At 43.8% G+C, this 14303-nt stretch overlaps 1 protein-coding gene across 2 annotated transcripts in view; it reads right to left on the reverse strand.

Moving 5' to 3' along the window:
* Positions 1-3900: 3900 nt before the first annotated feature.
* The window catches only part of NUP214 (nucleoporin 214), a 41292-nt gene continuing 30889 nt past the window's right edge, over positions 3901-14303 (reverse strand). The window contains exons 30-36 of one of the 2 annotated variants that reach the window (XM_018074191.3): positions 13394-13464; positions 12728-12881; positions 11293-11442; positions 9277-9448; positions 5751-5893; positions 4808-4832; positions 3901-4130 (exon numbers count right to left, since the gene is read on the reverse strand). In XM_018074191.3, coding sequence (XP_017929680.1) covers positions 4097-4130; positions 4808-4832; positions 5751-5893; positions 9277-9448; positions 11293-11442; positions 12728-12881; positions 13394-13464 — 749 coding nt within the window. In that variant the 3' untranslated portion in view covers positions 3901-4096. Of the gene's footprint in view, positions 4131-4807; positions 4833-5750; positions 5894-9276; positions 9449-11292; positions 11443-12727; positions 12885-13393; positions 13465-14303 lie in introns of both variants that reach the window. The other variant, XM_018074190.3, reaches the window with a different exon arrangement.

Consider the following 14303-nt stretch of genomic DNA (forward strand, 5'->3'; position numbering starts at 1 on the left):
GACACATGTTTTAGAGAAGGAGCTTTGTGACCTTCTAGGAGTTGCAGAAAAAGGAGGGACGGGGGGATGGTGCAAGACAGGGAACGTGCTGAGCACAACCACAGGGCCCTTGGAGGGGGTGGATCCCACAGACACACATAGGTGTGCAGAGCTGAAAAAAGTGTGGACACATCCAAACTCAGTGATTCTATGACTCTTCCTCACCCAGGGCTAAGTTGGAAAAGACCTCGAAGATCATTGAGTCCAACCTTTGGCCAAACACCCCCCTGTGAACTAAACCAGAGCACTGAGTGCCTGTTCCCCGTGGCTGCAGGACCCCAGAGCCTCGTTGCTGCAAGAGGAAGGACAGGGATGGACTCACTGCTGACCCAGAGCTGCTCACCCCTGTGAGCCACAGCCGCCTCTTCCCAGCCCCTGGGGCTCCACACGACATTTATCTAGGAACAGAAACTCCCCTGGCACTCCCAGACACGCTCATGCCAAAGCCTCATGCAGGATTAGTTTTCCTTGTAAGCAATGCTGGAAGCAAAGCACAGGGGACACATGAAAACTAAGAAGGGATAAATAAAATGTGACTTCAGCCTCCGAGCCTGCAGTGTAGGGACACGTCCATGGCTGACAGGGAGAAGGGAGGCAATTCCACACCAAACTGCTGGAAAGGACAGAGACCAGTGTCCCTGGTTCCTGGGCAAAGGGGTGGCAGGAGAGGCAGAGCCACAACCTGCCTTCACCTTTCCATGGCCTCTGGAGCAAGGGGCTGAGATGTCCTGCAGCACTTTTCCAACCTCCCTGGTCTGTCACAGGGATCTTACTCATCCCTGACACTCACCCCACCTGTGAACACGCCACAGCAGCCACTGTTGAGGCTGAGAAGCCCATCCTGAGCAGGGTGATCATGTCAGGAACACATCTGGTTTCTCCCATGGAACTCACCAGGATTTTGGTCAGAGACACACCAGCTCTGCCCCCAGCACTGCTCAGGCAGGAAGGTGGTTGTGAGGGACAAGGCAAGCCCAGGGATACAGCCCAGCAGCACAGGATGAACTTCAGCCCTGTGATCCCTTCTCAGTCTGACAGCAGTGGGATGCCACTGGCATTTGTCCTCCAGTCTCCTCTGCATCACAGCACTGTGGCACAGAAGGGCCAAAGGAACGATGTCCTTCCCTTCCCAGGAGACAGAGCCAGATACAGCCAGGACCACTGGTACTCTGCAAGACACCCACATTCTGGAACACCAAGCATTATACAGTAAAAACCTTTAAGACATGAGATTAAATATTTTTCTCCTACCTCTCTGTGACAAAGGTACGCTTTCTTTGCTCCTTTTCCAGGAAAAGGCTCTTTTCTTTGTTGCTCTTTTAACCTTGGAGGAAGCAGAAATCCCTGGTCTGGTCTCCCCATGGGTTTGGGGAATCCTCTCTGCCCACCAGTGTGACACTATCCCTGGTGCTCTGCCATAGCAGCATCACCAGCACTCGGCTCTCCGCTGCCTCAAGGCCACAGTGTGGTCTCAGGGGAGGGGAAAATAAGTGTGTTCTTTCCTTAGAAATAATTAAGACTCCACCTTTGATAAAAGCCCAGGAAGATTTCTGCTCATACTGAAGTGGCAGGAAAAGAGGGGCACAACCACCTTAGCACAGACAAAGGGATAAGCTCCTTCAGAGCAGTGGTGGAGCAAGTGCTGTTAGTTACCAGAGGATTAACCAACATGGACAAACTACTGGAACCAAACTCTAAGCCTGGTTAGTCCTTGACTTCTTCTCCAAGACTGCCAAGACTGGGGCTTTCTACCTTAGCAGCTTTGCTCTTTGGTGGACATCTGTCCCAAAAGAGGGGGGGACAGAGGCCCCATGACCACAGGCCACTCAGCACAGATGTGACACAGCCCGTGACAGCTTCTGGCAACCACCAAACGAGCACCACGAGCACTTGCCAAGTCCTTGAGTCATCTAATGAAAATGCAGATTTTTCAAAGTCGACTTTGCTGGGGTTTGTGCATATTCCTGTAGGCTTGTGGTCACGATCAGCCTCTGCACTGCTCAGCTCCTCCAGCAGCTACTATGGAAACCGGGAGCAGCACCCGAATCTCAAGGGCAGATAGTTCAGAGGGTTGGGTTGTTTCAACCATTATTTGGGAAGCATTGCAAGAAAATGGGTCTGGAGTAATTCTAAAGGCACTTCACTTGCCAGGAGTTAAAACAGGTACCAAGCAGCAGAGCAGGGACAACCCCCAACTGCTCCCATCATTCCAAAAAAGAAACTTTAAATGGCTCAGCATGCCAACATCACATTCTTACCAAGCCAATCTTCTCCATAGCAAGAGGTTTCTGAGCTATCTGGGGGAGCACAGCTGATATGGCCTGGAGAGGAGGTGTCACATGCCACAGCCAGGGGAGATTAATGCAAAGAATTTAAGGTCAATGGTTTGGGCCAGCTGCTATTTATAAAGAGGAAGGAAAGCAGAACAACAGTTTCACCTCTAGGCCTTAAGAAATGTTGTCTAGTCAAGGAGAACACACCGGGAGGGGCACACTTCAATCCACCTTCAGCTTTTCTTCACCTACAACCAGCAAAGTTTGGAGCATTCTCTCCTCTGTTCCAGGGCTGTGGTCCCTGGATCACCAGCACTGACCCTCTCCCATCACCTGGGCTGGAAGGTCACACACAAATCCCAATAGTGCTGACTCTAACATGACCCACAGCACACCTGGGTCCATAAATCCAGGGCATATGGAAAAGCCTTGGGAGCCTATGGCCTTGCAAAGCCTCTCCACAGCTAAAAACAAGCCCTCTTTGTTCACTGAATTTCCCACATTTCTTCCTTCTTAAAGGGAACCTACCTAAGGTTGTTCCCAGGTGCAGAGATAGGAAAGTCACCTGCCACAGGTAGGACAGGAGTTAGGACAGACACTGACTTTTTAGGCTGACTTGAAAGAAGCGATTTCTTCAGGAACTGTTGACAAAAGTAGTTTGTAATGCTGGACATGAAAACAAAAAATTATCATCTATTTACAATTCCCAAAAGTGACCACAGGCCCACCAAACCAGAAAATGCCACCTGTTTCTGCTGAAAATAGAAGAAGCAGAGGTACCCCAAAACATCCTAACAGGACCAACAAGATAAACCCATCCAATCTGCAGGAACTCAGCTAACACATGAGATATTATTTCAAATACCTCATTCCAAAGAGCCACAGAACCTGATTACATCATTTGGAGGTTTCACGGAGGTCAAATGCATCAAACAGGGCATTCTTTAAAACATTTGCTCAGTACGTTCAAGTATAATAAACACAGGAGAATTTCACAAACAGTAGTGACTAAAGCCAAAAGCTACAGGGAAAAAGCACAAACTTATCCATGTTAGAAAAAAAAAAAATGTACCCAACAGTAGAATCCACGAGCCAAAGCCATGAGCTGCAAAATCACTGATGCCTCTGGATGGAGGTCAGGTGTGCACTTCCAGGGCCAGAAGTTTTCCCTATAACCCAAGTTCCATTTTTTTTGAGTTCTGTAAAATTTACAGAAAGGTAAAAATAGGAGAGCTTTTACTTCCCACCTCTTTGCTGAATGTTACTGCCATGGGAACGTGCTCTGCACGCTGCCAGCTTCTTCTCAGATAATTTCCTATTCCTCCACTAAGCCTCTGGCTCACACATGACTCAGTTTTAGCACTTCACTGAGATAAGCATGTGCCCCATCCTAGACTTAAAATTAGCAGGGTAAACCTCAGCCCCTTCTTAAGAGCCTGGGATAATCAGGCATTCTCTTAATGAAAAATGTGCTGGTTTATGTCAGGAACCAACTGGAGCTACTCCCTTGTGTAAGGCAAGGGATGAACAAGAGAAAAGCTGGAAACCCCAGAACACAGGGAGATAAACCCTTCCAACACAAATAACACCAAGGCAGATAAAATAGTTTAATATAGAGCGAGAACAAGTATTGCATAAAAATAAGCAAAATCTTTTCTTCTTTAAAAAAAAAAGGAAAAAAAAAAAAGAAGTCTGAGAACTCGTATTTAAAAGAAAAGCTGGTTGGATATTGATCACGTTGGTGACTCAAGAATGCAGGTTCTACAGGAGAGGTCAGCATGTTCCTAGCTTCTCCATCCACTAAATCCAGAGGAAGATCTGTGGAGCAAGGAAATGAAAAAAAGAAAACCAGGGCAATGAGTGCTAGAGCCTCCCTCAGGCAGCATTAATTCAGCAGATCTCTCAATCAAACCTCCAGTCTCCCTGGTACCAGAAGCTTTTTATGAGAACACACGAGTATTTCCAGCATCTTTTACCTGAGCCTGCAGCAACACACCCTAAGTAGATATAATTGTGCTTATTCTAGAGCCTGTCATCTGCAGAGATCCATGATCTCTCTGCTTGACAGGGAAACAAAGTTTAAGAAACTTGCTGGAAGGGATCCAGCCAGGCAGAGTGGATGACAGAGTTAACCTTTAGCTGTAAATCATCATCTCACTTCAGCCACAAAAGTACCAATTTATTTCATTCCTTGTTTCAATCTGATAAATGGAAGAGATTTTCAGATTCACACACACAGTCTGAGCACACACATAATGTCCCTGAGAGGTGGAGAAAGAACATGATCCAACTAGAAATTCTCTCTTATGAAACAGAAGAACCTCACTGGAAAGCACAGAGCCTGGACTTCAAGCTCTCTGCAGTGCCACCAAAATGGAAATCAGCACCAGTATTTCACTGTTATTTTCAGAGCTTGCTCTTGTAAACCATTAAACTTTTTCTTCTGATTCTATTTGTATTTTTATTGAAAAATTAGATACAAAAATGGTACTTACGTGTTAGGTGAACCAAAACCAAACCCTGAAAAATTAGAAAAATAGTTGTTAAAAGGGAAAAATGAACACATAAGATTTGTAGTAAATGCCCCCTCCCACACACAGACTGAAAAATATTTCTTTCCTGCCTTAGGCCAGGAAAAAAAAAAGATGGGCAAACAATAAAGTCAAATCTCCATCTAGAAGAGAAGTGACTTGTTTGGCTCCTAAGAGGGCTTGGCTTTCACTGCTCATCAGCCAGGCCATTCATTAGCAGCACTGCAGACAATGTGCCTGGTTTATTCAGCTCTCTGAGAGCAGCTTTCTGGAGATGGTGTGTGCTTAATGCACGTCCTTGGTGACAGGCAGCCACCAGTGAACGTGGCCTTCCACAGGCTCTGCTCTCAGCCCTGGGTAAATCACTGTGGCTTCACTGAATTGCAGCAGAAAAACACTTGGCTATTGGTGCTCCAGCTCAGTTTTGCAGTAGTACTTACACACAGATACCCATGTGCATGGTACTGAGGAGATATTAATTATTTCTCAATATTTTCCTTTGAGGAGAAAGAGTAACTCCGCAAAAAGGGATGAAAAGTAACAATCTGATAAGGTGTGCAGAAGAGGGAGGTATTGACATGCCACACAGCACATCAGTGATGGAATTAGGGGTTAAGGGCTAAGAAGGTGCTATACCCCACCCTGCAGCTCAGTTTTCCAGGACATGGTGCCTTATCTATAGCAGAGCCAGGATCAGGCAGATTTTTGGCAGGGAACTGATGAGTCACACCCAATTTCCAGGGATAACCAGAGACGTGGTGGTTGCTTAGGGTCATTATATTTTCACAGAATCACACAATGTGCTGAATTGGAAAGGACCCACAAGGGTCATAGAGTCCAACCCTTACCCTGCACAGGACCATGTGCCTGAGAGTATCACCCAAATGCTAATTTTAGCCTCTCCTACCTCCTCCACCTGTCCCAAAAGCTGAGAATCCACTGCTCTGTGTGCCAAAGCCGGTGCCCTGTTGTGACAGGGATCCAAACGTGGGGGTATTTTGGTTTGCCAGGGTGCCAAACGATGCTGTGTTGTTACTGGTACCACCAAACCTGCAGTTTTTAAAGAGAAAAGCTGTGTTTGCAAACACCTGCTCACTTACACTGGAAGTCTGTCCCCACACCAATGGTAACAGTGCACTCCTTAAGTGAGGATACATCAAAAGGTGAGACCAGTTGATATGAATAATTGGAAAAGGTCATTTTGGAAAGAGAGTTTCTGGTTTGGGAAAGATTACTGTACATAGAAATGTCTGTTCAGCTCCCATTCTTAACATACACCAGGCAGAAAGGCAAATATGTTCATGCTTACCCAGGGTATGTTTTTCAAGTGCTTGGGAAAGCCAACTCCAGCCATGAAATGGAATATTTTAATTCAACTCTGTGTGTAGTTTTCACCAAAAGTAGTGCATCATTTCGTTTCACAAACAGGGCAGCAAACACAGAATTAATATGAGCTGCTCATGTCTGGAGTACAAAGCAGAGCACAGATACAGAACCCACGCTCCAAATTTCAGGGTGTACCTTACTCACTGCCCATGAGACTATCTGCACATTTCTCAATTCCTTTTTTTTCCCCAGCCCATTTAGAACCACAAAGAGTTCCAGTGCTTCTCTGAAGATCTGCATCTACCTGGCACTTCTCCCCATCACCTCTGGATCACTTCCCTAACTGCCTTTGGGAACTGAGATAAAAAACAATTTTATATATGGAAATTTGTCTCCTTTCTCCACCCACACTGTCCAAGCAGGCAGTGCAGAGCTCCCAGCACGACACACTAATGAGACCACGATATGCATTATGGTTCTCTGCCCCCTCTACACTCCTCCTAATTCTGAATGTAAGAAATGCACTCAAAGAACGACCTTCAAGTTTAACTTAAACTGGGCAAAATGCAGACACAAGATTTCCAAATGCCATGCTCTGGTAAAGCTCTGCAAGTGCACAGCTCTACCAGCACTAACCCAGCACAGCCTCCCCTGAGCAGAGCTGGACCAGTCACAGTGTGCCAGCTTTGCAGAGCTGTGCCTCACACAAGCTCCTGTCATTTCTGACTTAAAATATGACCTGACAGCACGTTAACCCACCTCTCCATCCATCCACATCTAGTAGACTTAAAAAAACCCCAAAACACAAACCCACATCAAAAGCTATCTCTGCAGATAAAAGACAGCCCTTGCAGCAGTGTGACAAGCAAGTCACCTGGTAAAGGACATCACCTCTCCTCTCCCAGACACTGCCAAGTGCACACACTGCTCCCACAGACAGCATTAGATACCAGGGCAGTTCAGTGACTCTGCATCTCTGGCCCTGCTACCCATCCCCTGTGCCTCTGCTTTGGCTCTTGACCCCTGTACCTTGCAGGCAGCTTCAGCTTAGAGCCACAAATGTGGCTTTGAACAGAACAGGTTTTTTTAGGTCTTTTAAAAGAGAAGCAAGATAGGGTGATACTTCTAGAACAAGAGGCTTTGCAGTGCTCCATCTTCTCAGGACTATACCACAACTCACAAATCACATCTATCTGGTATAAGGCAGTGGAGGTGAAAACAGTGACAAGGAAAACTTGTGGTTCAAACTGCTCCTTTCAGCTGCAACTGAAACATGCCTGTTGGAAAGTATGATCAGGAAACAGCTTAAGCTACAGGCAGATTTTTTTTCCAAACATATAAAAGACACGAGATGCAGCCACTGCCTGGTAACAATTTAATCCAACCTATCTTGCCCAGGTCTTTTGTAAAGCTGATGTGCAAAACACAATTGAGAGGCACTTGAGGTTAGTTTATGAAAGCAAAACATTATTTGCTCACAAACAGTCAGAACTGCAGACTCTGAAGAAGTGTAGTGGTTTCTATTTTTGACACCCCAGTCATCTATTGAGTGATGGAGATTTTTCAGAATTGAAGCAGTATGAATCACATGTATTTCAGTCAGCAGGGTGTTCTCAGGAACTTGGAGCTAATACGGCACAATGTACTGGCAAGTAACTTCCTTGGAATTGGGATTTTTAAAGTTTCACTTCAGGAAAAAGGCAGAAAGGAAATCCTACACAGATGCTACATTATACTGCAGAATTAAACTATTGCTCAACATTTTGTGGTGAGATTTGGATTTTTGTAAAGCTGCCTGGGAATTCTGCACACTCTTCAAAAGTTTTAAAAATCAAAATCACATTCCTCAGGCAACTCTGAAAATATCAGACCGAGTCTGCACCTTTCTAGTAGAGAAAAAAATTGTCAAAACTTCCCACAAGTTCAGTCACTGAATTATCTTTCTTGAGTCTGCAGACTGCTTATGCAAGACCTCTGTTTCATCAACACGCTGCTTGTTCTGAATCCCATTTTATCTTTTAAGCTTCCAACGTTGTCAGGGAGCACATCCAGTTTCAGTACAAAATCCTGCAGCACAATGGCTGGATGTCAGAACTGAACAAGCCATCAGCTAAGTTAAGCTAAGTCATCCCTACAAGTGCATCTTCTTTGTGGAGATTTAATCCCACCCTTTCCAAAGGGACTCTCCAATTTGCTGCACGGGAGCTCTGGGCAGCAGAACCCACAGCTGGAGCCTCCCACAGCTCAGGGGTACCTGCCCTAAACCTCTCAGGGAATTAGCAAGTTACACTTTGGGGTGTTCTAATGTGTCTTACATAAAAGGCAGTTCCTCCTGAAACCAGACAGAGACAAACACTTGTGAAATATGTAAACACCAGCACTGGGAAGACATCCGGTTTCCTCTCCTCACTGGAAGTTTTTCCTCTTTTTAATTGGCTCTGTTCAGTCTGAGTTTAACTGCAGGGCGTGAGGGAGCACTGCTGGCTGGTAGCACAGTGTTCAAGAAGTGCACTTACTGGCAGTTGCAGAAGCTGCTCTGCAAGGTTTGAAATTCTGTATTTGCTGAACAAAGCCAGGAATAATGTACTGCCTGCTCTGGTGCCAAGCACAGGCTTAAGGGGTGCAGAACAGGTAAAAACAATCAGTGTGGGATAAACATAAAGCACTCTGGGAGCACAGGCTGTTACAAGTGCCTCATCCCAAAGGTGAGGGAGCAGCCTGAATTCTCATTAGTAGCTCTAGCCCAAATCTAACCAGTGGATAAGGTGGCTGGACAGAGTCACAGATAACAACATTTGTTATTTTCTTTGCTAGGCCTGGATTTGCACTCGTTAAGTGAAATACTCCTGCATTCCCTTAGACAATTGCAAGATGACATCTCTAAAGCTAAAGATTCAACACAGTAGCATCAGCATTAAAATGAGATCACACACATTATTTCCTTTGGGGTTAAAGCCTTATCTTTATGCCTTAATTGTTGTTTTAAAACAAACCAAGGACATTTTGAGCTGGCCAAACAATCACCGAATGTTTTCTTCCCGTTAATGCGGAGGTAACTGAGCATAATCTTGTCATGCAGGAATGTTGTTTTCCCCTGGTTGCCTTACCCAAATCCTCCAGCGCTGGCTGCTGCAGTACCCTCGCCGAACACTTTGCCTCCCGTTGAGCCCAGAGGGCTTGAAAAGGTTGGGGCTGAACCGAATGCTGGCACCCCTCCGAACCCAGGGGATCCCCCGAAAGTGGGAGGGCTGCCAAACACTGGAGCAGCACCGAAGCCACCTGAGCAAAACAGAGGCAAAAAAAAAAAGGAAAAAAAAAAAGGGGACAAGAACATCACATAAACAATAACACAGAAAGAGAAAGGAAAAACTAGGTTTCCAAGTAGATAATGGGGTTTTTCATCTTATTGTATGAACATCACATTATTTATAAAACTAACTGCAGGGTGTTTTGTTGCAAAAGAAACAGGTGAGAAGTGCCTGAATGCATGCAAGAAACTGCAACCAAATTAAATGAGCATCCACAAGAAAACCACATTCTGTGTCTCTTGTGCTACAGCTCAATCCTAGAGCTGCACAAGAAGGTGGTAATATATTGCACATGCTTGCACACTGTGAAGGAATCTCTACTTGCTTTATACAGAATAACTCCCAGTATCTTAACTGTGAGAGAGCAAGTGTGCAGAATAACCATGGTCCAGTACAAATACATACAAAAGGTCTTAGACTGATGCTTTTACTATTATTATTATTAAAAAAAAAAAAACGATATCCATTCTTCATCATACAACTCTTTACCATGGGAAAAAAAAATCTCATCTTATTTAGTTTTAAAGCTCTGCTCCTCAGCATTTAAACAGATGACTATCCAGAGGACTGCAAGTAGCAATGGGGAATGAGAAGTCTCCTGCAAGTAGCAATGGGGAATGAGAAGTCTCCTGCCAAGGTCAGGTGTATGAACACTTGCTGCTGTGATTTTATGCAGGGTTTTACCCCGGATCCTAATCTAAAACTCTGGAAGGACACACAAGTGTCCTGCAGACAGAACTTTTCTTGCAGGTGAGTGCTTAAGATGGAATAACTCCCCAGTGCAGTGAGCAAGTCTGCCCCATCTCTTAGGATGAGAGAGTAGATGCAAGCTTGGTTTTTAGGTGCTCCAGTGATGCAAAGATTCAGGAGGCAGGGTATTATCTAATCCCAGTTTAAGTGGTGGAAACTAAAATGCAAGGATTAAATGCCAGGTCAGTGGAACTGCACAATTCCCACAGAACTGTGCTCTGCTCTTGGCAATTTCTCTTCAGGGTTTAGCTGCCTTCTGCAGTCCTCAATGGGCTTGTACCCAGATTATTTTATTCTCTGTTCATCTGCTGATATGATTGGCCTGTTTCTAATTGACACTGTGGAACGTGAAGGACACCTGCTCTTTTGTCTGGTTAGGGATGAGGATGGGATACCACTGCACATTTTAATACCCAGGGTGAAATTCCAGTCCATGTCAAGGTAATGGATACTGTTTGGCTGTAAACACAAAAGGTCTGGAAAAAAAATAAATGCTAGGCCTGAATTATTTAAACACAGATCAGATATCTTGTTACCTCTGTCTCTAGGAAGTTATAGCACTTATCCCAGGGGCTGAAGCTTTGCTCAACATACACTCTCTTTTGCAATGCATTTAACATGTTTCTCTTTCTTTTTGCCACTATTTGTAAGTAGTGAAATGGGGATAAAAAGGGTTACAAAACCCAGAGTGAAGTTTGTAAGATAACATTCCAAGGAATTATCTAAAATAGCAAAAATTCTTTCAGTTCCATATTCTGTACTCTTCATTGTACAGAATATAGGATCAGAACTAAGTCACACAGTTCTCTGCTCTTAAATGGCAAAGGCAATTTTTGGAATTAACATTTGAGGATATAGTTTACTGGGGGCTTTCTTGCACAAGAGTGTAAATTTTTGCCTTGAACCCACCACTTACAGTTCCTTTCATAAGCCATTAGTTATTTTTATTTATTGTTCAGAGACAATGCTTGTATGTGCCCATGAGTCCAGTCTTTAGAGAGCCAAGTGGTAGAATTTTAAATATTTCCCAGACAAACTGTCACAGTGGGTGGATTCCCAAAGTACCTGCTTTGTTTGGACTGGAGAACCCGAAGCCTTGAGAGGCCACACTTCCACCACCGGAGCTGAAGGTGCCCGTGGGCTTCTGCTCTCCAAAAGATGAGCTGCCAAATCCAAAAGTCTTTGCTCCACTGTTTCCAAATAAGCTCGAAGAATCTGGGGAGATGAAGAACACTTGTCAACAGCCAATACTCATAACAGTCAATATTCTACACTGCACCTCATTAACTGAAGCAGCAGAAAGGAAAATGCCTTTTCCTTCCCCAACCCCCAAGCACACAATGAACATCACACAGAAAACAATGAAAATCACACTGAAAACAATGCAGAGAGAAGCCAAATTTTCCCCAGTTACAGGGCTTTGTAGTTCCACCAAGATCCATTCTGGATCTGATGGACCACTAACAACCCTTTATTGCTGCAATCTAGTAAATCACCACAATGGATGATTTGTTTAGATGCATCCTGTGCCCCAGTCAGTAAAAGACAATCCCTCAAGTGAGAAATCCCAGCAGCTACAGTCAGTCTCTCCAGGCAACACAAATATCAGCAAACCACAAATTAAAGATTCTCGGCTGTCTTGGCAATGGCCAGTATTTCTACACATTACTATCTGACAGGACCTTAAAGTAGGAGAAATAACTCATGTTTTCATCTTTCACAAGGCTAAATGCTAAATGCAAAACTGAGTTTTTGCATTTAGAGTCAGGACACAGAACAACCAAAGCCTTTCTCTGGTGAATCATCTGTTTTATTTCATCTCAAAACCCAGCACTGCAATAAATTATTAAATTGGCAAGGTTAGAAAACTGACCTCAATCATTAATCCCAATGGATCATTAAAGATGTAATAAAATAAATGAATTTACTCTCTCATGAGTTGAAGTGCTACTTTTAGCCACTTGCAGCTAAACCTACAGCTACCTGCTTAACCATAGGTCATAGCAAAGTTGGATAAAGTTATCTTGTATGTGCTGCACAAAGATGTTCATTTTTAGGGCAAGGTCGACAAAACTTCTATCCCTCACATATTTAACTTGGTTTCTCTTGATTCTTTAACAATTTTTACAGTCTTAGGGCAGATGAGAGATAATTAAAGCTTTCTAACTTCCAACTAAGTTGGAAACAGAAATTCAGTGATATTGATTTAGAGTATTCCATTTTAAGGAAGGATTTGGCCGAGAACTCCCTACAGAATATGGGTATTCTTCACACTTCCTGCATCTGCTTGTTTGTTTCAATGGCTTCTCTACTTGTTTTCCATAAACCTAAAAGAAAAATTCTGGATTACACATCACACATACTCTCAGTTACCCCCTCAAAGCCTTTTTTAAATTAACACAGAATTTACTCAAACACAACCAGCAGCAGAAAAGCAGATGGGATCACAAAAGCAGATGGAAATCACAGCACATTTTGTATTCTTGTTTTGCTCACTTACTCTGGGAAGCTGCAGATCCAAATCCTCCACTGGAGGAACCGAAGGGATTCTTATTGGCTGCATCCTGACTTGGCTTTCCTCCCAGACCACTGAAGAAGCCTCCACCTCTCCCACCACTGCCAGTTCCAAACAAGCCTCCACTGGAAGAAGATGGCTGCTAGAGAACAAAAAGGACAAAAAAGGGATTTAAGTGAAGTCAAAGCAGCACATGTTCCCAAGGCTGCTCTTTCTGTCTGGCTCTGGCCTATTCTGGATTTATGAAGGGGTTGACAAACCAGCAAGCAATCACCTTCCAACACGGAATGCCATGAAATTTTATTTAAGTTTGCCTTAAACTTCATCCATGGCATAGAATAACACCTTTGAGACTTGCCCTACATTGTTCACTTTCCACTTAGCATGGAATAAAGGCAGGTGACTTACTGCATCTGTGTCTTATCTTGCCTGTGATAAAATGTTTGTGCCTCCAAACCCCTCAGAAAACATTCATGCAGATGCTAGTTTGGTGCTCACTACAACAGCAAATGTCTTCACTACAGACTGGGACATGTTTTATTGAACACATCAAATTGTATTTTTTTTTAAATATATCAGTAATAGGGAACCCTGATCAAGTCCCCTACATGTAACAGTCCCTTGTTTCTACAAAAATCCATAAATACTTGCCTGGCCAAAGACAGTGCCTCCAGAATTAGCTGCTTGCCCAAACACAGAACCTGTGGTACTAGAACCAAAACCTAAGAAAAGAAAGAAAAACAAACCACCAGAACTATTAGTAGGGTATAAGACATTCAGGGAGGTGACACTAGTCCAGGACAGGGAAAAGACAGGTCTTCCATACCAAAATACAGGGATACAAATGATGCTACCAAACATATCCAGGCTGCACAAATACAAAGCATGTTCCAACACACAAATAATAAAATGCACTGAAAGTTTATTTGCAAGTCCTTCTCCTCCTCTTGTTGTCCAGCTTAAAAACAAACAGAAAATAAGAGGCCTTTTCACTTGTGGGAGTGTTGCTACCACCAAGAGAACTGGATTTCTGTGAACCTGGCTACAGTAGTGCTGCAAGTCCTGCACAAGCTCTGCAGCTTTCTGATTGCCCTTGTGTAAGGAGGATCTGAGCTTTGTTACCTGATGACTCCTGTTAAAGATAATGAAATGTTTTGAATAAAAAAAGAACTCCCCTTTCCATTTCCCAGTTCACTTAAATGTGCCTTTTGTAATAAAACTTGCATTTCTATAATTAGGAACACCTTTCTCGAGCAGAGTTCACTTCCCCCAATTTAACTATTCTCTGTTACTGTACTTAAAATGAACAAGCAGTTGCCTCCAGTGCCATAATTTTTAATTAAATGAGCCTAATTAGTTTTTCTTCCTTGCAAATACATGCTCTCTATTATGACTATGTACTTTTCACTTTTCCCTGGGAGGTCTCTGAAGATTGTACAGATGAACTTCTGTAAAAAAAACAACAATAAGCAGTGAGGAGAACAAAAGGACACTGAGGTTTGGTCTGTGTAGGTATTTGATTTAACTGTGTGGACAGGATGGTCGTGCTACTGTTATATTT

The sequence above is a fragment of the Manacus vitellinus genome, unplaced genomic scaffold (genome assembly GCF_001715985.3).
Source record: "Manacus vitellinus isolate BGI_N305 unplaced genomic scaffold, ASM171598v3 scaffold_27_pilon, whole genome shotgun sequence".
NCBI lineage: Eukaryota > Metazoa > Chordata > Aves > Passeriformes > Pipridae > Manacus > Manacus vitellinus.